The sequence below is a fragment of the Gopherus evgoodei genome, chromosome 11, assembly GCF_007399415.2.
Source record: "Gopherus evgoodei ecotype Sinaloan lineage chromosome 11, rGopEvg1_v1.p, whole genome shotgun sequence".
Classification (NCBI taxonomy): domain Eukaryota; kingdom Metazoa; phylum Chordata; order Testudines; family Testudinidae; genus Gopherus; species Gopherus evgoodei.
This window is the reverse complement of record NC_044332.1, coordinates 33,317,732-33,344,148: the sequence shown is the minus strand read 5'-3', so window position 1 is coordinate 33,344,148 and position 26,417 is coordinate 33,317,732. Positions and strand designations below refer to the sequence as shown.

General features: G+C 38.5%; 1 protein-coding gene across 4 annotated transcripts in view; it reads right to left on the bottom strand.

The window, feature by feature from the left end:
• Positions 1 to 26,417, bottom strand: part of NCKAP1 (NCK associated protein 1) — a 124,490-nt gene that overhangs the window by 73,314 nt on the left and 24,759 nt on the right. For 2 of the 4 annotated variants that reach the window (XM_030579635.1, XM_030579637.1), the window contains 8 exons: positions 12,491 to 12,583; positions 12,192 to 12,248; positions 8,901 to 9,043; positions 8,722 to 8,812; positions 6,584 to 6,721; positions 5,498 to 5,546; positions 3,761 to 3,917; positions 2,106 to 2,162 (listed from right to left, as the gene is read on the bottom strand). In XM_030579635.1, coding sequence (XP_030435495.1) covers positions 2,106 to 2,162; positions 3,761 to 3,917; positions 5,498 to 5,546; positions 6,584 to 6,721; positions 8,722 to 8,812; positions 8,901 to 9,043; positions 12,192 to 12,248; positions 12,491 to 12,583 — 785 coding nt within the window. The remainder of the gene's footprint in view (positions 1 to 2,105; positions 2,163 to 3,760; positions 3,918 to 5,497; positions 5,547 to 6,583; positions 6,722 to 8,721; positions 8,813 to 8,900; positions 9,044 to 12,191; positions 12,249 to 12,490; positions 12,584 to 26,417) is intronic. The other 2 variants (XM_030579636.1, XM_030579638.1) reach the window with 1 other exon arrangement.

Below are 26,417 nucleotides of genomic sequence, written 5' to 3'. Positions count from 1 at the left end.
GTCCGTGATCCTGAGCCTGGGGCTCGTGGAATAGCGCGGTGGGCACATCCATGTCCCTGTCTTGGGCATACGCACTGTCTGCCTGAGAAGACACAGAGGGGTGCCGGGACGGCCAGGGAGGAGCTGAGAGGCCGTGGTAAGGGTCTCTCTGTCTCTCCGTCGGTGATCTCCTCGGCACTGAGGATCGGTACCTGGAGTCATACCGGTGCCTAGAACAGGACCACAACCGGCACGGTGCCGGGAGGTCGACCTGGATCTTGAAGGTCTACGATATGAACGGCTGCGAGAGTCGCGGTGCTGGGAGCGGTACCGAGAGTACCGTGGAGGCCGAGACATTGATCTGTGCCACGAGTACGACCGGTACAGGACAGGACAGATTGTCGAGATTGTGATCGTCTATAAGATCACAAACAGCGCCGGGACCTGGATTGTGATCGGTGCTGGTCAGCCGGGCCAACTGAAGGAGGTCTCATTATAGCTGGCTTGCCTCTAGAGTGTAGTACCCACACCGGTGGTGCCAGGGGTTGAGGCAGGACAGACTCCTCATGGCAATAAGGTCCCTAGCTGCGGAGAATGTCTCCGGCGTAGAGGGGACCGAAAGCTCAACCACAAGCCTCGGCGGGGAGCTCTCAGGGACCGGACTCGATGGCCCTCGCGGGACTGGAGTTGACGGTACTGCAGTAGTCAGTGCCCCGGCAGGTGCAGGTGCCAGGCGGTCCGACCGAGGCTGCATCTGTGGCGCCGAGGGGACAGAGGCAGCGGAAGACTTCAACCTCTTCTGCTTCAGCGAGAGAGATCGGTGCCGAGCAGCTCCCTGTGCCGGAGAAGGCCGGTGCCGCGGTGTCTTCGCAGTACCGGGACGGTCCGGTGCCAGAGGAGCGCTGCTATGCTCCGCGCTCGGTGCCGAGGACAGAGGGTTCAAAGCGGCCTCCATGAGGAGAGTCTTTAGGCGAAAGTCTCTGTCTTTCTTTGTCCTCGGTTTAAATGCCTTGCAAATATGGCACTTATCTGTAATGTACGATTCCCCAAAGCACTTGAGACGCGTCGTGGGGATTGCTTGTGGGCATCGGCTTATGACAGGCCGAGCACAGTTTAAACCCCAGTGAACCGGACATGGGCCCCGACACCGGGTGCGGGGAAAGGGCTAATGCCCAAACCCCACTAAACTATATACACTATCTAAGAACTAACTAACTATAACTATAGATAAACCAACTATATACAACAAGATAGCGAAGAAACAAGGAGTAGCTAGGGAAGTGGAGGACAGCTAAGCCGCGCTCCACTGTTCCAACAACTGACATGGGCGGTAAGAAGGAACTGAGGAGTGGTCAGGTCGGCAGGGGTATATATCTGGCACCATAGCGGCACCTCTCCAGGGGGCGACCCAGCCAACCCACCGGGGGTTGCTAGGGTAAAAATCTTCCGACGAATGTGCACGCGGCGCGCACACACCTAACTGGAATGGATATGAGCAAGCACTCGAAGAAGAACTTCACGTTCCATGTTTTATTTACAATAGTTTTACTCTTGAAGAAGCTTGATGAAATAATGAATACAAATATACCTCTACCCCGATATAATGCCACCCGATAGAACACGAATTTGGATATAACGCAGTAAAGCAGCACTCCGGTGGGGATGGGGCTGCACGCTCCAGCGGATCAAATCAAGTTCGATATAACGCGGTTTCCACCTATAACGCGGTAAGATTTTTTGGCTCCCGAGGACAGCATTATACCGAGGTAGAGGTGTATATTTTGATCTGACTTAATATGAAGATGAAAAACTCAATTCTGAATTTAGGAAAACTTCATGCACAAAAATGTCAATTTAAAGACTTTGTTCAAGTAAGGGTTTGGTTTGTTTGTTTTTAAACAGCAGTACACAAGAAGATACCGCTCTCAAGCAGGAAAAAGAAAACAAGGCCAAGAACAATAAGCTTAGTATGACAGGATAGCTCAGTATAAAGTTCCATTTAAATGCACTCATGATATAAAAAAATTCCAGTTAAGACTGTTGTTGGTTTTAAGCTTTTTACAAAAGTAAGCAGTACTCAAGTCTGAAAAATCACAGCATACTGTGGTTTTATATAAGATACTTACGCATGTGATACAGCAGCTTCTTTGCACTCTCTAATGTCATTAATCCGTTTATTGTAGCTGTGAGAAAAATAAGATGAAATGTCAACAATTATTGGTAACAGCCTTAGAAAGAGCTAGGGCCCTATACTTTCTGTAGTTTCACAGCAAAGGGAATTTGCCTTTAGCAAACAGCCCCTGGATAAAGACTACCTTGCTCTGGTTAAATGAGATGAGCCACTGGACAGGAACAGGAAATACCTATCCTTGATCGAGATCTCAATTTCCTGTGTTTCTACATATTTTATATTTATATTTTTTACACTTGATTATTTGACAGACCTTTAGAAATCATTAAAATGTATCGTGATGCTTCCTTCCTCACTGCGAAATACTGAATTTCAATATTTTAGTGGTTGATCTTGCAAAAACTGTTGCAGATAGCTGTAGCTTTCAGATAACACAGATTCTTCTTCCTCTACCCCTTCCCCCCCACACCACCACCAGAATCTCTCCCGTTTATTAATATGGATAAGGCATGGTGATCGTGACCCTCTGACACCTTTTGAAAACCCACAGAATACAGTTACATTAACTCTTGCTGCTTGACAGATCAGCTGCCAAATCATGTCTGAATTGACATGAAAATAAAGAACACAAAACTCAGAATAGGAATCCTTCAGTTCATGCACTGAAAAGAAGCAGTCTATGATTTACGCTAAGGCTATGGCTACACTACAAAGTTTACAGCAGCAGTTCAGATGCTCTAAGCCAATGAGAGAGCTCTCCTGTTGACCTACTCCTATTAGCAGCAGTAGCTATATTGGGGGCAGCTTTCCCAAGGTCAGAGTAATATGCATCGCTAAGGGGGGTGGCATATTCACCCTTCTGAGTAACACAGTTTATACCGACTTGAGCTGTAGTGTAGCCTAAATGTTGTAAATACTGAAAATCTGCATGCAGAACTTTCATCTAACAGGTAGATGCATAATTTTCTAACCAACTGTTCAAGCAATCGTACGTTTAAACAAAATCCCTGGAACACACTTCTCAGTTTTGATCCAGCCCTCTAGAGATGTATGTACAAGGACTAAAAGCAATCCACAAACAAGTGCTCAATTTAGGAACTAAAGCACAGTTGGAGGACCGGAGGGGCTTTTGTTTTGTTTTTTTCATTGCTAATACCTCTGAAAGATGAGTACCTATGGCAAAAAATATATGGAACAAATTATCAAAAAATATCAAAAAGTGTATATATATGTTTTCAAAAAGTGCCTTTTTTATACAAAATAGCTCTACATTTCATTGTATTTTCAATACTACTAACATGATCTTAAAATACATGTAGCTTTCTAAACAATGAAGGATTAGAAAAATACATTCTGAAAAAAAGGAATGTTTCTATTTCAAGACTTCCAAACATGTCCAAGTCATGAAAAAACTTACAAGCTCTGACATAAAAGAGTTAATTTTTTACCATAAAGATGATAATGAAACAGACATGAGAATCTAACCTCCTACTTCCCCTCCAACAGTATTTCCGTATTCTAAAACCATTAATCAAAGCTGTAATATAATTCTCATCTTGACACAGCACAGGGCTAGAATAACAATTTCTAACTCCATTATTAGCAATGAAGACAGTTTGCTATCACAATACATTCATGAAAATACCATACCCTCTTATGTTCACAAACAAGTCTTCTGCAGCTTTGTGAATATGGAAAACTTCATCTCGAAATAGAGACAGGCAAGAACTGCTTTGAAGAGCGAGTTTCCAAAGGTTCAAAGCTGTAGCATCACTATTCAGGATTCCATGGCACAAAATAAACCCAACTTCAAAAGAAAATTCAAGATGGATGTAAAATATCACAGAGCAGAAATACAAAGACAACATGAGAACCTGAACTACTGAATGGACTACTGTGGCCAACTGCCAAACCAATAGTTTTTAAATATACTGATTTCATGTATAGTTGTATGTGTGACATCGTCTACCCAGTTGTCAGCTCAGGACAGGGCTGCAGGCTAATTCACACATATGCTAAAAGAAATCAAAGGAGTGTCAAAAGATATTGTAGTGTAATCAGACCAATTCACTTGTGTAAATAGTTTATTTCAAAAGAAACGTTAATGGTATTGCCTTCACTTATTTATAATCTGTTGATTGCTATCCTATTATACTATGTATACTCATGTAACTAATTAACCCTACATCAAAAGTGTGTTAGTGTAAAGATGAAAATGTACTTAATGTGTAAACTTCATGCAAACTAATGAAGGATTGTTGTTTGCTATTACTAACATTTCCACTCACATATAACCCTGGAACTAAAGTTACTCCTCAGAGAAACCTTGTAAAATGTTAATGAAGGACTTAATGGCTGTAACAGGAAATGCTAATTCCAAAGCAAGGAGCCAGGCAGTAAGTAAAAACACTTGTCAGAGTGTTATCTGAGGAAAGAAAATACAAATACTGATTCAGAGGAATGATTCTTCATCTCTGGACTGCTTGGATTCTAACAGAGTAAAATATCTGGATAAGACGACAAAGATCCCCAGTTATTCTGGGTAACCCTGGAAGACTTTTGGGAAATCAGCAGATTACTACATCTCTGCTATCATTTTGGATTTACAAACTTTGTAATGTATTTTTCCTGCTTTAAACTATCAATAACTCATTTCTTTTCTTAGCTAATAAATCTTAAATTAGTTTACTAGAGAATTGGCTGCCAGCATGGTCTTTGATGTGACATCCAGAGTACCAAACTGATCTGGGGTAAGTGATTGATCCTTTGGGATTGGGAGTAACCTGATGTGGTGTGATTTTTAGTTTATGTGACCATTATTCACTAAGTCCGGTTTGTCTGGGTGGCAAGATGGGCAGGGGAGCTTAAGGGGATTGTCTGTGACTCCACAGTAAGACTGATATAGTGCTCAAGGAGTTCACATTTGTTGCGGGTTTGGTGAAATCTAATTATAGAATATACCACCAGTTTGGGGTGTTGGTCCTGTTTTCTGACAGTCTGACCTTAGATTGGCACTCTCAGTTGTGAGCCACTCTAGATAGTGTGACAGTATATGCACCTTATTTTCTAGTACAGCAATGAATAATCAAAATGTCATTGGTATGAATTAATTAATGGTACTGCTTAAATTATTATTAATAATAACTCAAACACAAATTATGGTCACAAAATCTGAAACTCAAAATTCAAGTGTAATATATGATATAAACTAATTTTTTGAAGACATACAAAAGCACGATATACTGTATAAGTGAAAGGATCTACAGGGTCTAGTCAAGCCACATTCTACAGAATACAACTGCTTTAGTACAGCATTCTGAAAAGTTAATAGTCACTTTATAGAAGTAAAACAATTAAAAAGGCACAATCTCTTAAAGCTGTACTTACAAATAATCCATTTTTCCATTGCATCCAAAGAGAGGTATTCACATGGCATCTATTTGAAAGAATAATTTGTAATAAACTAATGATACATAGTAAAAAAAATTTCTAATGAATACATTTTACAGAATATAGCTTTTTACACAACAGCAACAATTTAATAAGCTTTTCCTCACAAAGCCTGTCAGGACATATTACCCTAATATCAAGAACAAAGAAGATTGCTTATGTTTACTAAACTGCTTTTAGCTTAGCTGATGCTTAAGCATCAATAGTCTTATATACTTTAGAGAGACTGAACTCTTTTCAAGTACAAAAAGCCTACTCAGTCTAAAATCAGTTTCTAATTCCTGGTGAGTTTGACATACACTTATTTATGTCGCCAGTCTCTTGAGCAAAATGATAAACAATTGTCAATTTTTTATAATCTCAAAAAACCACACACAATTTAGTAAATTAAATTTCCAGCGCACAAGATAATGTGGAAAATTAAACGAAGCTACGCAGAACCTTTTATAAGAATATCTAACTAATATTTCTAAGGTAAGATTTTCAACAGTGACTAGTAACTTTGGGTGACTATTTTTGAGTGCTCAACTTGACACCTAGAAGGGGGCTGATTTTTTTTTTTAAACAAATTACTAAATGTGCACCCAAAAACGTAAGCATCCGAAGTCACGTCTCACTTTTGAAAAAAATCTTGAGCCTGAAGTCCCGTCTGTTTCCCTATCAACATGCTAAATACTACACAGAATTCTATCTCCTGCCCTCCCCATCCAATACAATCCACAATATTTTCCCTCAGAGGATAATTACCAAGAACTGGGGATAGAGGTATGTGTTAATACAAAGGATATCTTACAATTAAATAGGTAATTAATTCCATTCTGCACTGCAGGTATAAATACTCAAGTGTTACCAAAGTGATTATTGGTTCAAAAATGGCCCAGAAAAACTGAATTCTAGACAGCGAATTAAACAGTTAAATCTAGTAATATGTAATCCTAGATCAAATATATATATACACACAATTAAATTATTTCACAGAAACTCATTTAATACTACTGTATTACTCAAGGTAAAATGTCGTACTGTGTCTGACTGTGCAGGATTAAGCATTGTACTCGGGGCACTGATGAGGCTCAATAGTTGTGCATTCCTCCACTGGTCAGCTGACAGATTTCTGCGGGGATAGACCATCTGGAGTGAAATTAGAGCATCTGAAAGGGACTAGGAAGTAAGAAAAATATTTAGTTAGAAGAACTCTGCAAGACAAAATGCTTTAATTTAGCAAATAGCCAATATATGTACTTCATTTGAAGTCTTCTTGTACAGTAATAATATCTAGACACAATTGTTAGAAACTATTCTACCTCATTAGCACAGTATTCTGTTCCAATAGCAATCAGCCAAATAGTTGCTATTTTCAGCAGTTAAATAGCTAATGACTAACACTGGCATTCAAGCCTTGATGTAATCTAGCATAAAAACTAACTAATCTCTAACAATTTGATACTATATGTCCATTCTTGCAATAATCACAATTGTCTACTAAAATATTTGAGGCTAAATACTACACTAAGCCTTGAATTAAACTAAAGCCAGTTGTTGCTCACACAGAAAAAACAAGATACTCTTTTTTTAATAATGGAAAACTAGTAAACTATTTTAAAAATACACTGCTACCTCGATATAACGCGACCCGCTATAACAGAAATTCGGATATAATGCAGTAAAGCAGTGCTCTGGGGGTGGAGGACAGGGTTGGGGGAGGGAAGGAATGTGCACTCCGGTGGATCAGAGCAAGTTCAATATAATGTGGTTTCACCTATAACATGGTAAGATTTTTTGGCTCCCGAGGACAGCGTTATACCGAGGTAGAGGTGTACAAGGAATCAGGGTACATGACATTAAAATAAAATGAAAAGACAAGGGCAGAAGATTTTTATTTTATATATACTCGATCATAAGCCCGTTCATTTATAAGCCGACCCCACCCCAAGATGGATAACTAAAAATGGAAAATTTTTATGACCCGTTCATAAGCCAACCCTATAACTCAGAGGTCAGCAAACTTTGGCTCCCGGGCCATCAGGATAAGCCACTGGTAGTCCAAGATGGTTTGTTTACCTCGAGCATCTGTAGGCAGAGAGGTAAATCTAAGTAAACAAAAGTGTCTTGGTGTGCCAGCTGCTCACCCTGACAGGCCGGGACAGCAACTGGTGGGGAAATTTTTTTTGGGGGGGAAGGGGAGCTGGAGGTCCAGGAAGTAACCCGTGACTACCCCCCACATGACCTCACCCACCTCTAACCCAGGACCCCCAGACTCTCCCCCATCCCATCCCTTCCCACCTTATCTGCAGAGGGTCAGGGGAGGATGTCTCTGGCCTGGCTAGAGCTGCTCCAGCAGGCTGGGCAGCGTGGCAGCAGCCTGCTCCAGTGGGCTGGGCCAGGCCAGGCGGCACGGCCACAGCATGTTCCAGCGGGCTGGGCCAGGTGACATAGCCACAGCATGCTTCAGCGGGCCGGGCGGCCACAGCCTGCTCTAGGGGCCAGGGGGAAGAGCAGCATGGCCAGAAGGGGAGAGAGACTCTGGCCTCACCTCTTCCCTTCTGGCTCTGCTGGCTGTGCTGCTTCTCCTTGTTCCCTCTCTATACCCATTCATAAGCCGACCCCCTTCTCTAGTGCTTCCCTTTTTCACTTAAAAGATTCCCCTTATGAACAAGTATATACGGTAATCCATGAGTGAATAAAAATGAAATTGGACGCATCAAGTTGTTCATTAGTTCACCTATGCAGCCAGTTACACTGGTCCTGCCAGCCAATTATCCCCCCATAGATTAAGCTCACTTTTTCCATCTCATCTAAAAAAAAATTAATAATAAATTCTATGGTCTTACTGTGAAGATGTCTGAAGGCAGCACATTGGGGTACTAAACCTGAATGGGGCCTCTAGGCTACCATACTACAAATGAACAGTAAGTTGTTTTTATCTATTACACAGTCAAAAAGCATAACCAGTTTTGGTTTAGTTTTACTTCTGTGAGGCAGAGGGGCGATTTGGCAAAGCTTATAAATTGTCTGTCTCTGTTCCTATAACTGCTAAAACAACAATTTAATTTCGTAGTTTTTTTTTTAATAGTAGTCTTATAACCTGTACATTTGCTTTCACATATATGCTTCTTTCAAGCAGCAATGACTATAAACCTGTGAAAAGTATTCAAACATACCTTGCTGTGAGGTACAAATTCCTCCATCATCTTCTTTAAAGGATTCTCATAATCCACAATCATCTGTCCAAGACGTGGATATTCTCTATCACTAAAAAGCGCAATAAATAATTTACCCCACTGCAGACAAAATCATGTAAAAAATACTATTTGTTAAAAAATATAAAATGGCTTTTTACCTTGCTCCATGCGTCATTTCATGAGCATAATTGTACAATCCAATGATTGCCTTCCTTTCCTCAATTCGAGACAGCAGTATCATTAGTGTTGTGTAGGTTATAATCAAATCTAGGTAGTTCTTTGTTAAATCAAAGTTTACAGTCTAGAGATAAAGTACAAACGGTTACAGGTTTTTTCCCCATTCTGAAGACCTTCAGTAGCAAAAATATTAATATATATACACACATTGGTGAAAAAAGCCTAAATCATACTCAAGAATTATCATCAATTAATTTTTTATGCCAAAATGGAAGGTCTTATTTTTCTTGAACACTTATGCACAAGCTTAATTCAAGCACTTAAATCACTGGGACAAGTCAAAATGCTTGAAGATAAGCATACGTTTTTGCAGCATCAGGGTGTTAGTGAATACCTGTTAAATGCTGTGTAAGGAAAGAAAAAACCTGGAAATAATTTTTCTCTGAAATTACAAAACAATCAAAATGTGAATGTGTTTTGTCTATAAAACTTTATTGCATTTTAAAAGATGGCCTGCAAAGGACAAAAATTGGGCTACTACCATTTTGATTCTTAATGACATATAAAGATCCCCTGAAGGGGTTCATCTGTGCCTCTTTGTTACATTATATATCCAAATTTGCCAGACCTAAAAGACTAATGACTATCGAAACAGTGAAATGACATTATAAAGGTCAAGAATGAAAGCCAAAATTAAGAACAGCCATACTGGGTCAGACCAATGGTCGACCTAGCCCATATCCTGTCTTCTGACAGCAATGAGTGCCAGAAGTTTCAGAGGGAATGAACAGAACATGCAATTTCACCTGATCATCCCCTGTTGTCCTGTCCCAGCTTCTGACAGCTGGTGGCTTAGGGACGCCCAGAGTATGGGAGTGTGTCCCTGACCTAACAGCCATCAATGGACCTATCCTCCATTAACTTCTCTAATTCTTTTTTTAACCCACTTATACTTCGGACATTCACAACATGCCGTGGCAATGAGTTCCACAGGCTGACTGTGCATTGTGTGAAGATGCACTTCCTAATGTTTGTTTTAAACCTGCTGCCTATTAATTTTAACAGGTGACTGCTAGTTCTCACATTATGTGAAGGGGTAAAATAACACTTCCCTATTCACTTTCTCCAGACCATTCATGATTTTATAGGCCTCTATCATTCCCCCTTCCCCCTAGTTGTCTCTTTTCCAAACTGAACAGTCCCATTTTTTTAAATCCACATCACTAATAATTTTTGCTGGCCCTTTCTGTACCTTTTCCTATTGTAATATATCTTTTTTGAGATGTGGCAACCAGAACAGTGTGCAGTACTCAAGGTGTGGCCGTACCATGGATTGATATAGTGACATTATGATGTTTTTGTCTTATTATCTACCTTAATGGTTCCTAATATTCTGTTAGGTTTTTTGACCGCTGCTGCATATTGAGCAGACGTTTACAGAAAACTATCCACAATAATGCCCAGATCTCTTTATTGAGTGGTAACAGCTAATTTAGATGCCATCATTTTGTATGTATAGTTGGGATTCTTTTTTCCAGTGTGCATTATTTTGCACTGATCAACACTGAATATCATCTCCCTTTTTGTTTCCCAGCCATTCAGTTTTGTGAGATTCCTTGGCAACGCTTCATAGTCAACTTTGGATTTAATTATTTTGAGTAATGTTGTATCATTTGGAAATTATGCCATCTCACAATTTACCCTCTTTTCCATATTATTTACGAATATGTTGATCAGTGCAGATTCTTGATGGACCCCTCTATATACTGCTCACCATTGTGAAAACTGATCATGTATATTCCTACCCTTTGCTTCCCATCTTTTAATAAGTTACTGATCCATGAGGGGACATTCTGGCTTATTCCATGACTGCTTGCTTTGCTTAAGAGCCTTTGGTGAGGGATTTTATCAAAGCTTTCTGAAAGTCCAAGTAGACTATACTCACTGGATTACCCTTGTTCTCATGCTGGTTGACAGCCTCAAATAATTCTAATTGACTGGTGAGGCAGAAGCCAAAAGGGAAATGGGTTTTCTTTTTTTAGCTTTTTCTACACTGGAATTTTAGCCACTAGTGTAGCTGCACTGGTGTACAGTAACTCCTCACTTAAAAGTCATCCCAGTTAACGTTGTTACGTTGCTAACCAATCACAGAACATGCTCGTTTAAAAGTTGTACAATGCTCCCTTATAACGTCCTTTGGCAGCTGCCTGCTTTGCTCACTGCTTGCAGGAAGAGCAGCCCGTTGCAGTTAGCTGGTGGGGGCTTGGAACCAGGGTGGACCAGCAGCCCTCTTATCTGCTCCCCATTCCCAGCCAGCAGGCTATCAATTGCCCCATCTTCCATAGGATGGTAGTGGGGGAGGACACAACAGGACTCAGGAAGCTTCCTGGCAGCAGCTGCCGCCTCAACTTACTGATCTACTTAAAAAGGCAATATACTTAGAGTGCGGACAGCATACTTAAAGGGGCAATGCGCATCTCTCTCTCACACACAGGATGTGCGTGTGTGTGTGTGTGTGTGTGTGTATGTGCGTGCGTGCGTGCGAGGCTGTCTCCCCTCCCTCCATTCATGCTGACTTGCAGAGTGTGAGGCTACATTAACAACGAGTTAACCCTTAAGGGCTCAGCCAATTGCTAGTTCATCTTTTAGCAGTAAGGCATTCCCTGGAAAATATCCCACCCACTTCATGACCTCAAACAAGCTTCACAATCATCATTCCTGTGTACCAGTATTAAACTGTTTAAAAAACTTATACTGTGTGTGTGCAGCTCTAAGCCTTCAGCTGACAATTAACCAAGTATTCCTCCACAGCAGACAATGAACTTGTAGAATCAGTGCGACAAGAGATACGCAGCTGTGTATCATTAGTGGCTGACAATACTGTAGCCACTACTCAAAAGTGGTCTTGTTAAAAAGTAAGCTAGTCTTAAACACCTTAGCAGTTAAGTTGTGGGCATAATAAAGATCCATGATTTACAATAAAATTAGCCTGACTAGGTCATACACAAGTCTACAATCATAAAACCATGCTATAAATATCTAGCAAAATTTTTGTTAATATATCAATTTTCTAGCTTTTGTAACTATTCTAAAGCATATAAAATTCTGAAAAGTTATAGTTATACTTGTAAATGTATGGAAATGGTGAAGGATTTTGCAGAAACTGAGTGAACGCAAAAATAGTTCTTTTTTTCTATATGTAATTACCATTTTTAGTTTCTAATGGTATTTGAAAGCTTATTTAAAATATTTTGTAAAAATCAGAAACTTACAATATCAAAGAAGACTTGGCAAACATCAATAGTATTCAGCAGCTCACAAACATGGTCCTTACAAAAGAAAAATCCTTTATTTTAGTTTAGAAATCTTAAACAATTATGTCAATATATATTGCCAAAGAAATCGAACACATTTTGAGTCCATTATACACAAAACTAGAAAAGCAGCTATTTCATTATACATGATACACTACTGCAAAAATAGGTTTGATAAGAGACCTATTTGATAGGACACATAATTTACTGCAAAATCAATCCTAATAGTGATCCGAGTTGCATTTGCCAAGCCCTACCTTAAATTCCATAACATCAACAAATGTGAAGTAATACAAAGCCAGATTCTTCAGAATCTCTGATTTTTCCTTCTGTAGCTGAGCAAGCTGTTGCTGTAAAAGAAAACACAAATGTATGTATACTGTTCTCACCAGATTATTAACAAAACTAGCTAGAAAAAAATGACACCAATAAAATATCTGTGAGGCGCAGATGAACCACTAAGCTTGCTATGCAAGAAAATGCTTTTTTTTTCTATGACTGAGGTTCTTTTGCATTTGTTAGGTATTTTTTGTACACAGACAGAGTAATATAAAACACTTAAGACTGACCACTTTAATCGCCACTGGCTATCATTAGTTTTAAGATTAAAGCCAAATTAGTACACATTAGTACTGAAGTCATTGTTTAGTGCAGCTTGAGACAAAATTGGGAAATGTTAAGAAGTGTTAACACACGTATAATTAACAAAGGCACAACAGTACATGAGCACATGTCAGTATGACAAAAATAATGACAGATTACTTGAGGTGGGAGAAAAGGTGGCAGAATTTACAAGTTTTACTACAGAAAAAACAATTTGCTTTTAAATTCTGAACTTACCAAAAAGAATATCCAGGCAAAGCCACGTTAAGCATGCAAAATAAAATGTAGATACAAACATAAAATACAGTAACGGTTCTTTGACTAGTTCCATATAAAACACAATACATTAAAACAAAAGCAACAAAAAAAACCCAAAGAAATGAAAAAGAAGCAAAACACTAGCATTAGACACTGGCGGATAAATGGAAGAGGCAAATGTGAATACAAGGGCATAAAAGTAATTCTCATTAACTGTTTTTTTTTAATTGAGACAATGACAGCTAGTTGTATTTTCACAGAATTTTTTTTAAATGATTTTTAGGCTTGTCAAAATTAACTCTAGTAATGATCATAATAACTGTAGCTCACAAGTATAACAAAAAACTTGTTGTCAGTTACTTAGCAGATGCTCTGTTCACCCATATTACAGCCTCTCATAGCATTTCTGGGTCCAGTTATGTTATGACATCAGAATTCCAATTAATCATAGTTTAAGTTGTGACTTGAATTTTAAATACACCGAAGCAGTCTTGAGACTCAAAAAAAAAAAAAAAAAAAAAAAAAAAACCAAAAACCCTCAAAAAATCCATAATATTTGAAAATAAAGATAGCTTAAATTACCTTTTAAGGTAACCCACCACGATTATATTTTCCTCCTTGGTGTAAACTAATCTTTAAAAGGGAGGGGGAAGATCACTTCAAGATTGACTAATACATCTTGAACTGATATAGAGAATGAGAATTTAACACCCTCACTACTTTTACTCTTATTTAGATGAACATTTTGCGCAGCCAGACTAGAGAAGACCATCTACTCATTCCACAAAGGTGCACACTACTCCACTTACTGACACGTACACATTGTATGGTACAGTCCCCCACATATATCTGGCAATTTATTTTTGAACTTTGCTTCACCGAAGATAAGTCTCTTTTCTCTGCATTTTAAAGTGAGGCACTGGTCATTAGCCACAAGATTCCCATTACAGCCAGTACGAATTTTTATCCATGTTTCCTCCTATCAACTACTTCAAGGCCTAAACTCCCAATCCTGAAAGACTTTTGCACATACTCAAATTTAAGCTCATGCACAAGCTTTAGCCTGTAAGGCCTGAGCCTGCAATGTTTGCCCAAGGTGGTTTTTCAATTTCTTTTATATCACCCACTCAAATATTAGACAAAGAATAGCTACTACAAATAACCAATTTTTTATGTGACTGGCATATTGTATGTCTATCTTTTGTCCTTGCTGTTCTTTTCAATTTCATGAGACTGATGTGTGACAGAATCAGTTTCCCAAGCACACACCTGAAGAGAAGTGTTCTCCTTCAATCCTCAGCTTGAATTCTCTGTTTACTTCTCACACAAATACTCAAAACCATCCCAGCCTCATGTTTAAAAGGTAGATGAGCACCAGCAATCATCATTCATTCAGTTTCACAAGCTCATGTGGGTCTCCTCATTTCTCCATTAAAAATGTAACCATAAATTCTGATGGCTTAGCTCAGCCATCTTCTCCAAAGAAACAACCCCTTAGGATTTTCAGCACTGCTTTCGTAGGCCACAGTTGTCATAACATGAAAATCCCATATCAAAGTTAGGTGGTTTTATTCCTCCTTCTGACATGACAATTTTTTTAAATAGCTAACTTGATTTTTAAAAACCTCCCTTTTTAATAAAGTGTACAAATGACTGAACCAAAAAAAAGATTATTTGTTGTTTTTGTTGTTGCTTTAACTATCGCAAAATACATGTCTGAGTGGATATGCTTGAGAAGTCACTTCATCTCATTTCAATGACCGTAAGCTACATGAATCTCGACTAGGAAAGTTGCGATTCAGAAATAAGTGTACTCTATACGTTGCACCAACAATTGCATTCTCCCCTCCTCGGAGGGTGTGGGGGGGAGGATAGAGTCAGACAGATTGGAAAACAGATCCAATCATCCAAAACAGATCCAAATTGGCTCCAAGGGACAGTACTGGGCCCAGTGCTATCTAACATACTCATAAATGATCTGGGAAAAGGGGCAAACAGTGAAGTGGCAAAATTTGCAGACGATATAAAAGTTACGTTCCAGGTAGACTGTGAAGAGCTACAAAAAGGATCTCTCAAAACTGGGTGACTAGGCAACAAAATGGCAGATGAAATTCAATATTGATAAATGCAAAGTAATGCACATTGGAAACATAATCCCAACTATATGTAGAAAATGATGGGGTCTAAATTAGCTGTTACAACTCAAGAAAGATCTTGGAGTCATTGTGGATAGTTCTCTGAAAACATCCACTCAATGTGCAGCAGCCGTCAAAAAAGCGAACAGACTGTTGAGAATCATTAAGAAAGGGATAGATAATAAGACAGAAAATATCATATTGCCTCTATATAAATCCATGAATACTGTGTGCAGATGTGATCTCAAAAAGATGCATTGGAATTGGAAAAGATTCAAAAAAGGGCAACAAAAATGATTTGGGTGTATGGAACAGCTGCCGTCTGAGGAGAGATTAATAAAACTGGAACTTTTCAGCTTGGAAAGAGATGACAAAGGGGGGAACATGACAGAGGTCTAAAAATCATGACTGGTGTAGAGAACGTAAGTAAGGAAGTGTTATTTATACCTTCTCTTAACACGACAGGGGGTCACCAAATGAAATTAATAGGCAGCAGGTTTCAAACAAACAAAAGGAAGTATTTTTCCACACAATGCACAGTCAACCAGTGGAACTCCATGCCAGAGGATGTTGTGAAGGCCAAGACTATAACAGGGTTTATAAAGAAAAACAAAACAACAACAACAACAAAACTAGATAACTCCTAGGATAGGTCCATCAATGGCTATTAGCCAGGATGGGCAGGGATGGGGTCTATTTGCCAGAAGCAGGGAATGGGCGACAGGGAATGGATCACTTGATGATTGATTACCTGTTCTGTTCATTCCCTTTGGGGTACCTGGCATCGGCCACTGTTGGAAGACAGGATACTAGGCTAGATGGACCTTTGGTCTGACCCAGTATGGCTGTTCTTATGTTCTTAAAAAGAACCTGATCTCTCATACTGACCAACTTTGTGAAGCATTAAAGATAGTTATTTAAAAGGAACTTAAGTTGCATATCATGTATCACATTGCATTACCAAAAACAAAAACACCTAAAGAAAGTCAAATTAAAATATATATTCGATATCAAACCAAATACTTTTCAATGCAGAATTTAATGTACAAGTAGAACACACCTCATCTAATTAAAAAAATCGGTACTAAATCCAAAACAGCATAATTTTACTCAGCACATTTTCAATACCAAAGAGAGGGAAGATTATAATAATTATGCTTAATAGGGATGACACACAAAATATAACAGTTCTGTTGTAATAACAGTGATTTTTATTTTTATAACATACAGATACATATATGAAAGAGAGAGAGAACGACCTCGAGCGAGCATGCTTTTGCTGCAATTCCATCAGATCTCAAACTAAGCAAGGTTCAAAGCTACGAAGGTATACATAGGTGTTACTGCAAGTGGCACTGGTGATTCAGCAATTACTTTTCCCTCTAACTCTACTGAGGAAATATGCCAGTACTGTGTAAAGAAGCCAAGATTAAGTACAGCTGGAGGTATTATGGGGATGAGACAAACTATGGGAATCTCCAGAGTTATTGGAAATCCCATAATGCTTTTTTGCATAAGAAGAGAAGCTGGGGGCTGTTACATTCCGCACACATAATTCCTTCTTCAGAACAGCTCTAAATTGTCATGGAAGCATTTTCATTCCAGCACTGGTTTCATTTCAGCAACACAAAGATGACTAATATGCCCTAGGACCCTTTGGGATGCTCTAGGCTATACTTAAAGCAGGATATTAAAAAGCACAAGATGCCAAGAAATATGTACTCTAAATCACCTAGAATACAGTGGTGGTAATTTTAATTTTCAAAACAGAAGATTGAAAACAGCTAAAAAACAAAGCTGATATTATGCAGCGTCTTAGTCATTTACTTGGGTTTTCAGCACTCAGGAATGTGGGTGTAGTTCTTTCCACACCCGTGCAACAAAGTTTTTCCACTACTAATTTCTAAGCAGTTGCTGAAGAGCAATATTTAATGCCATCTTCAGTGTCAGTTTTGTACTTTGCAAATATAGTTGATTTGCATAAACCCATAATGCTCATTTAGGAAGCTTTAAATATTTCTACTTTCCAATAAATAGTGTAGTCGTACAGAGTTTGGAGAGCAGAAACAGAATAAGTTCAAAACTTCAGAAAGAACAATTCCAATTACAGATAATCATAATGGCTTCTTGACTGAAACACTACAAAACATTATATTTCAAAATATTTTAAAATAGTTCAAAATATATAAACCAGGAGAGAAAGTATTCTTGAGGAACAGAGAGCATGTGAAGTAAGAGACTATACTAGGGTTCAATAGTAAGAAGAAAAATGCAAGGATTTTAGTACAGAAGTTTTAACACAAAAAAAAAAAATTAAGAAAAAGTCACCTGCATCGGTTACCTAAAGTCTTCATCTGATCTACAATCGTGTTGGAGGAAGAGCTTTGAAGCAGTTAGCCACTGGCACTGATTTTAATGCTATCAAAGTAAGGTCAATGGTGAAAGTTTTTGGGAACAGCATCCTTTAGAAGCTATTCACGATTTGATTGTCCACCTAGAAGTCTGATGGAACATTTGTGCTCCTTGATTATGGAACTTTGTTCTACACTAGGAACTTCTTTTCGTGATAGTGTGATTCGTCTTCATATGCTACATGACTAGCTAATCATAAGAAAACATTTTCCTGACATCTCTTTTCCTTCCTCTCACTTCAAGAAAGTAACTAATCCAGGATACAAAAAAAACCATACTCTTCCTCTCCAAAATGCTTTGTCAGGGCACTAGATCAGCTGGACTGCTCCTACTAAGTCTCCATGGTCAAATTAATAGTTTTAAAATCCAGAAGGGATCATTATGATTATCTACTCTGACCTCCTGCATAACAGGCCACAGAACCTCTCTCAGGAATTTCTGCAGGAAGACCATAACTTATGTTTATTATCTGCATTTCTGCAGCACTCAGAAACCCTAGTCACGGACCTGGTCCCCAGCGCGCTAGATCCTGTACAAAAACAGAAGAGACTGTTCCTGCCTCAAAGAACTTAAAATCTGAGTATAAGACAAAAGACAACAGACTGATACAGACAGAAAGACAAGTAAGTACAAGGAATTAATGAGACAATATTGGTCAGCATGACAGACAAAGGTCTAAACACAACAACAACTGAACCATTTTTCAGTTTTTTAGTGGTATCATGGTAAAGGAGACTTTTAAGGAAAAATTTCAAAGATGACAATAAGGTAACTTAGCGGATGTTTACAGAGACCTCCAAGCCTGGGGGGTGGGGGGAAGCATTAAGGTACTTGTCTGAAGATTTAACAAGCAGGCAATGAAGGCTGACATCATGAACCAATCTGAGGCAGGAGCCAATATTTTGACAGTGAACCAGAAATGACTGGTAAAGTTGGCCATGAAAAGCCAGGACGGGCCTTGAAAATGAATAAAAGCAGCTCATGTTTCGTGTGAAAGAGAAGGGGAGGACAGTGAAGGGATGCAAAGAACAGGGTGACAAGATCAAAGCACCAGGCAGGTATTTCTTAGAAAGATCAGTCTTGATTCAAAGACTTCAAGTGAAGTCCTGAATACCACATCCTGAGTAATTTGCTCCAATGTTTATTTACCCTCATGTTAAAAGTTTGTGCCTTTTTCTAGTTTGAATTTATCTAGCTTTAGCTCCCAACTATTTGAACTTGCTATGCCTCTTTCTGCTACAATAAGCAGCCATCTACTATCAGAAATCCTTCTCATGTAAGTGTGACAGATATGACCAACACAGGCATATATTTTAGACTATTGCATCGACTTTATAAATGTTATCTTCACCTCTGTGAGTCAGACTGAATTGCAACTCCATGAGGGAGATTTGCTGAACTATAATCAGTAAGAGGCAATTACTGCAAACCCTGGGACCACTATAAAACTCTAATGAGGTACCACCATTTGGAGATCTGTGCATGTATTAGGTAAGACTGAGCCTGAGGGGAGTAAGAAAGGCTTTTGATATAAAGGGCCAGCCTAAACTGCGTAGGCTTTTGATCAGAAAACTGACATGAACCTTTAACCAGGAGTGTACACGCTGCTAAGGGTTTGAAGGACTTTGACACCTACCAGATCCCCAACATGGAAGATGGGTGACCTCTTGTAAGTTTAATATGTGTTTTTACTTTGTTTTATTATATGATTTCTGTAATGCTTTGGTCCTTAAATAAATTTGCTCTGTTTCTGAAAGCTGTTGGTAAGCCACTATCATTGTCCCTGGAAAAACAGTGAAAACGCAGGTACTGAGCTAGGTCAGACCTGTTGGGAAATACATAGTGCATAGCAAGAGAAAGAGCAGGCTAAATCCCCAGTCTGAAGAGAGAGCGTCATGGGACTTTGCTCATATAGGCACCAGCTTGATACTTGAAACCTGAAGGGGGCAACGCCTGAGCAGACCACCGCGGAGTCAAAGGTGCAGTTACCCCAAAACTGTGACAGTATGACTTAGACACCACAATTCAAGTTACCTCTTAATGTCTGCAAACTTTTTAGTTTATCCAAGAGCTTTCTTAAGGCTCTCACTTAAGTCAAAAATACAAAAGACACTTAATGAAGTAAAGGACATAGAGAAAGTATGCAGAAGATATTTTCAATGAAGGCCCCATAGCTCCCAAGTTCTCCCCAGTCAATGCAAAACTTCTATTCAACCAAACCTGTTTAGGAACCATCAAATTAGTGGGGGTAAGATGGTATGCTCATGTTTTAGACATGTATCTCTGGATACCTGAACAGTTAGAATTACAAATGTTGGATTATGCAGTGTAGTCATCACCATGTAGGTCCCAGGATATTAGAGAGAAGGTAGGTTAGGTAGTATCTTTTACTGGACCACAGTGTCTGGAGTGGCTCACAACCATGAGTGCCTACCTCTGGGCAGACATCTCAACCCCTGGTGGTATGTTCCATAACTAGATTTCACCAAGCCAGTGACAGATGTGAACTCTTGGATCACTGTAACAATCTTACCATGGAATCACAGTCCCCTTAGATTCTCCTCCATCCTGCCACCCAGACAAGCTGGACTAAGTGATAAATGTGATTTTTGGTGTAAATGGCCATTTAAGTACAATAAGAAATGTATTTACTAACTACACTGAAATAAGTTTCAGCGGTAGCAAGAACTCTACTATTCAACTGCAAAGGCATAATGAACATTATAAGCACATTCTACTCCCAACAGTGACGGGCAATCTAGATAGCTGGCACCTACGCAGAAATTAGTTCAGGTATCCAAGACTGATGCATCTTCTTAGTACTGCACAGGAAGAGCATTACAAGTCATGGGTGGTGGTAGGATAACAATCATGTCACCTTAACCTGCAGCAAATTCCCTTTATGAGGGAATTGCTGCAACAATGGACTTTGGAATATCAATTTCAATTCAGTACCAAATTAGCACTACAATCTACATAAGTCTGTCCAAGCATAAGAGACAGAAACTATTTAGTTACATGTCTGAGGAAGGAATGATATGCCCCAAGGCAGGGCTTCATCCTGGAAAAGGAGTTTTATCCCATGATCATTCCTGATCCAGTAGCAATTTATGTAGTATAATGCCAAGCTCTTTGCAGTTATAAGGCTGCAATGATCAGTCTGGGAAAGAGGGTTTCTTACAGCTGTGAGAGATACAATACTCCACAGAAAATGGGGAAAGAAAAGCAAGTTTTTGGTAAACTTAATGTTAATCCTTTTGACATTTCAAACTGGAATTGCTTCTTTCCTAGAGAGCAGCCTGCCCCAGCCTTTATGTTGTGTGTACATATTGATTATTGTATTGTTTCCTCATGAGCAAGCAACTTCTCTTAAACACATAAAACAAAAACAACCACCACCAAAAAAAACAAACAAAAAACAAACACACACACACACTTTTTGGAATTTGCCAGTATGTGAAGCAGCTAGGTAAATTACACTCTGAGCCTCTCACCCATAACCCATTTTTTTAAATGATATTTGAATTACCACTATAATATGCTCAAGTACTAAAAAATTTCATCAATTTCAAATTTCCCTTTATGCATTGTGTTGCCTTCAGGGAATCTTAGCAGTAAATCTGAAAAGCAAATGAAGGGCTGCAGTGATATATATTATTCAGGTAAGTACTTTGTACAAGAAAGATGTGTTTATTAAAAGTATCTATATCTCAAGAAGTTCAGTTAACATAATGGCAACTTGGCAACTATACAATGTTGTTTTAAGTACTGCATTGAACATGGAAGCATGTAAGTGGTTTATCAGTACAGTGTGATAAAGTCTTCAAAAAATCCGGTTTCTGTAAAATCTGAATAATCCCATAGTGTAGACACACCCTAAGTTAGATCTCTGGATGTCTTATGCTAGGGCCTTGGCCTTTTGTCTCAGGATGATCATTGCTATCAAACTAGTAGGTCATGAAATGGAATAGAGAGAAGAGAATCACCTAGCTCAGTAGTTCTCAACCAGGGTTATGCATACTCCTGGGGGTAAGCAGAGTTCTTCGGGGGAACATCAACTCATCTAGATATTTACAACAGGCTACATAAAAAGCACTAGCAAAGTCAGTACAAACTAAAATTTCATAAAGACAATGACATGTTTGTACTGTTCTATATACACTATACACTGAAATGTAGGTACAATATTTATATTCCAATTGATTTATTTTATAATTATTTGTTAAAAATGAGAACCAAAGCAATTTTTCAGTAGTACTATGCTGTGACACCTTTGCATTTTTATGTCTGATTGTGTAAGCAAGTAGTTTTTAAGTGATGTGAAACCTGAGGGGTAGACAAGACAAATCAGACTTCTGAAAGAGGTACAGTAGTCTGGAAAGGTTGAGAGCCACTGAACCTAGCTGCCTGAACAACAACATGCACTGAGAACTACAATGGAAGGAAAATTAGTAGTGGTGACAAAGAAAGTGTGACATCTTTCAATATTTTCTATCTATTGTCAGAAATGGGCCTGTTCAAGGCACGGGGTCATTATTCATTATTAACAACTATAGTTTAATTATTTCATTATTATTACAGTGTAACAAGAACATGATAAAAAATGAATGATATACATCAGTAATAGTCAGCATATTGAAATCCTGCTTACTTATTCAGGTCAGCATTTAACAGGTTTCAGGAACACTACATCTCAACTGTTTTAAATTACTGAATCAATTAAAATAATTAAATTTAAAGTTAAATGTAAAGCTTATCTAATACATGGCAAATACCATTTTGAAGAAGAGAAAATATAGCAATATTTTTAGCACCCACTCACACATCCTGAAATAATATATACACACACAGACACAGAAACAGACACACACTATCCTCATCAGGTTATATTCCACACATTTCAAGAAAGTGGCCCTATCCCATTCAGGCAGAAAATCTGTTCTTGCTTGGCCTTGAATCTTAAAAGACTTTACCCTGTGGTTCTGGTAAGCCCTGCCTCCTCTAACCTTCTTATGTAACACAGTAAACAGAGGAACAGCAGAAGCAAGCTGTGAAACATTGCCTTCTAGGAAGTTAGGTGTGTGCCAAGAACAATGCCAAAGGGGGTGAGACAGACATTAACTTAATTTTCCAGTCATGCAAGATAGCTGAAAAGACATATGCTCACAGCTATTCAAACCCATAGGAACCATTGAAAATTACACAGGTATTTCTATCCTGGGCATTTCTAATGCATCAATTAATTAAAAGCTGTGTAACAGTTTACTAAGCTGCTCGCTTCACTAGTTACTAGCTAAAATCTCAATGCGTACTAAAATAAGGACACACTTTCTCTATAAAAGACTTCCCAACATAGTCAATAGGAAACTGTTACCCACTTTGAGATCTCTTCAGTTTCCTCAATTTGAGAAACAATGTGAAAGATGTCAGTAATTATAAGGATCTCCCCTATGGAGTTTAGCAGAACGGCATGGAGATTGGATCCATTACACACAATCAGATGCAGAATTAAAAGGGATATCCTTGGAGGTAGGAGGATCATTCAGATCCCACCTTGACTCCACAATAACTTGGGGAGAAGTTGTCAAAAGGAAGCTAAGCTTCAGTAGGTTCATTTTCCAATGTCATCAGTTTGGTGGCAGGTCTTCAACCAGCACTAAGGAAGTAAAGAGGATAGGTAAAAACAGAGCCATAAACTGCTATACTTTTTATTTTTTTGGTGGGGAAGGGGAGGAGGTATAAAAATATACAGAGCTAACTTTAAAAAAAATCTCCCTCATTTAAACTCCCAAGTTGTTGAGTGCTGAGCTCTTTTGAAAGTCTGGCCCAAAAAGACTAAGCCCCACTACAGTGGAATTTTGCTACTGAATTCAATGCAGTCAGGATTTCACCTGAAGGTCTATCTAGTCCAATTAATTTTTTTAATATTTGTAATTCCAATCAAGACACAGGAAAACAGAAAAATTGAATTTTATTCAATCAGAAAATGGCATTAGTTATCAGCTTGATATATAACAGCAGTTAAAGTAAGAAAGATAGGCTTGTTTATAAAAGAGACTACTGTGACACCTGATAGCATTACTCCAATACATGATGATAAAAATCATAATGACGAGTTATGGCTCTAACATCTAGAGACTCAAGAGTATGAATCTGCTTGTTCAGATCAAATGCAACAAGTAAGGTTCCCAATCCTACATCAGGTCCTGTATAACTGTCATTCTTGCATGGCTTTGGCATGGTACAGAAATTACTGCTTTAGGTTCTCTCTCACATATCAGTAACCGGGCAGTCATTTGAAGCTTCTCACCACCAGAACACCTTACCTATATTTCCACTAGGAAACAAGTGTCATATATGCAGGCTAGCCTAACTACCCACTGCTAAAGTTTGTAGTGCATCATTACTGCCAGTCTTAAAAGGGACATAAACTAGGTCTGTAGTTTTAAAAAAATAAGTTAAAACTACACATATATTACACATACCTCAGACTCCCTCTCCCAGTTAATGTTTTTAAATCATATTTCTTTTATCTATTGCTGTGTAAAATGCCAATAGGAATGTGTCTATAAAGGCAAAATTATTAGACTACTTAAAGGTGCTGTCAAATGCACAAAATGTGGGAATAAAAAATAATTCTCACTAATCTTTCTTATAGTCTGTTATATATATATAAAAGATGAAAGGTGTTCAGGCAGAAGAACAATTTTATAATTGGCATTTCCTTTTTAAAAGCATGCCCAATGAGCATTGATTTTTCAGCAAACTAACTATAGCTTCCAAATGTTGTCCAAGCCTGTCCAAGGATTTTGACTCATATCTATCTCCTAGTTCCAAGTAGGTGTCAGCTTGCTTAAAAAAAATGAAGACTACTGTGTACTCAGCTACTAAATATCATCTACCACCCCTTTCTGTAATCTCTCCGTAATGAATGTCATGCCAGGCAGGGTACAGGTGTATTGCTATTCTCACCACCTTGCTAGTCTCACCAGTAATCTTGGTGAAATATGCCCTAGTAGAGAGATCCAAAAATAGAATTTCAGAAGCACTGGAATAAAATCTTTCCCTAATCATCCTCACTTGGTTACAGGTTATCACTTCTTCAGATGAGGAAGGAGGGTTAAGTTGCTTATAGTTTTTTGCCATTTCCCATATTCTCTTTTTGTGAATGTGAAACACCTCAGAAAAATCCCAGCCTAGAGGGTTTATAAAGCTGGCATTTTAATTTCTGTACCAACCACTGTTATTAATTTCTATACCAACATATTGATTTCTGTACCAACCACATGATAATGCAAAGACTTTTCATACTAGATATGTCATGCTCAATTTCATTGGCAGATTGATATCAAACTATTCTAAAAAGTAGAAAGCAAAGTGATGAGAACATCAAGACGTATGTCTAACGCAGTAAACCATAAAAAAGTTATAGAAATGAGAAAGAATGGGTGGTGATGTTTGTGATTGATGAGAGTATGGCTAAAGGGTAGAAACAAATGTCACTGGATTCTTAAGAAGGGAGCATGCGGAGTTATGTATTGGGGGGGAGGGGTCTTTGGTTTGTTATAATCTAGAATTATTTTGGAAGATAGGCAGGGCACCTGGTAGTTTGGATCTTCAGAAAACCTGCTGTCACATTTTATTTTTTGACTTTCATAATACTGGATTAATTAGGCTTTTCTCCCCCTCATTCTAATTGTAGTAAATATAAAGTTGTTAATCCATACTGAAATGTGTGATTAGCATTTAGTGATATCTGACAGCGCATGAATTATTTGACACAGCCTGTAAAAGTTTAAGGAAGTGGTAGGAAACCAGCGAATGAATAAAGAAGAGTCCGAATAAAAATTTAAACGTTGTCAACAATCAAATTGAAAAATAAAGATTGACAATCATTTCAGAGGCTGCAAAAATTTAGTCTAGTATTCTTCAAGACATTCCCATCAATAAAATTCTGTCTAGTGAGATTCAAGAGCAGAACACTGAATGAGACATTTTCAACACTGCTAACTTTATCAAAACTTTGCAATGACGACAATTTAAGTCAGATTCCAGGCTTTCCAGCAGCTCTTCAGAAACCTTGTCTGTTCATCTTTGACACCAAAAAATGGCAAAGATAATTCAGAGACTATGCCATTAAAAACAACTGAAAGACAGACAAACTTGAGCTGCAACCTTCTTATTCTATCCTTGCCTTCAATATAGCACACAGCGAGGAATTTATAACGCAATGATTGCAGCATTTCCCCTTGGCTCCACTAATCTAGAAAGATTTTAACTCTCGTATCCACTCGATCCTGCAAGTGAAGAAAGAGCAACAACTAATTAAAAGACGCAGCAACACTGAAGTGAGGTGACTGGCTGAATATGAAAAACGCCAAGGAAAGAGTGTTTCCACTTACTGCTATTAATTCTATGTGTAAAAAGAAAGGCACAGAATACTGTGACCAAATAGCTGAAGATGCTAGAGACACATGCAAAGAAGAGAAAGATGATCTTTTCCATTGTATAAGAGAAGGTCAAAAAGTGAGTACGGGTTCCTATATTTCAAGCATTTCAAAGTGAAGATCTAGATTTCTATACCTAAAGCATGTTTCTAAAGGAGGCTGTGTCACAGTTTACTGCATCAAGATGGTGGGAAAAAACTGAATTCAGAATCATGAGTTTTAAGACCCCATACTGCTGTCCAACCACAGTTCAGCATCAATTGAGTATTTTTAGTACACTTCAACTGACTTGGTTAAAACTTTACATACATTATGGTAGGTACTAAAAT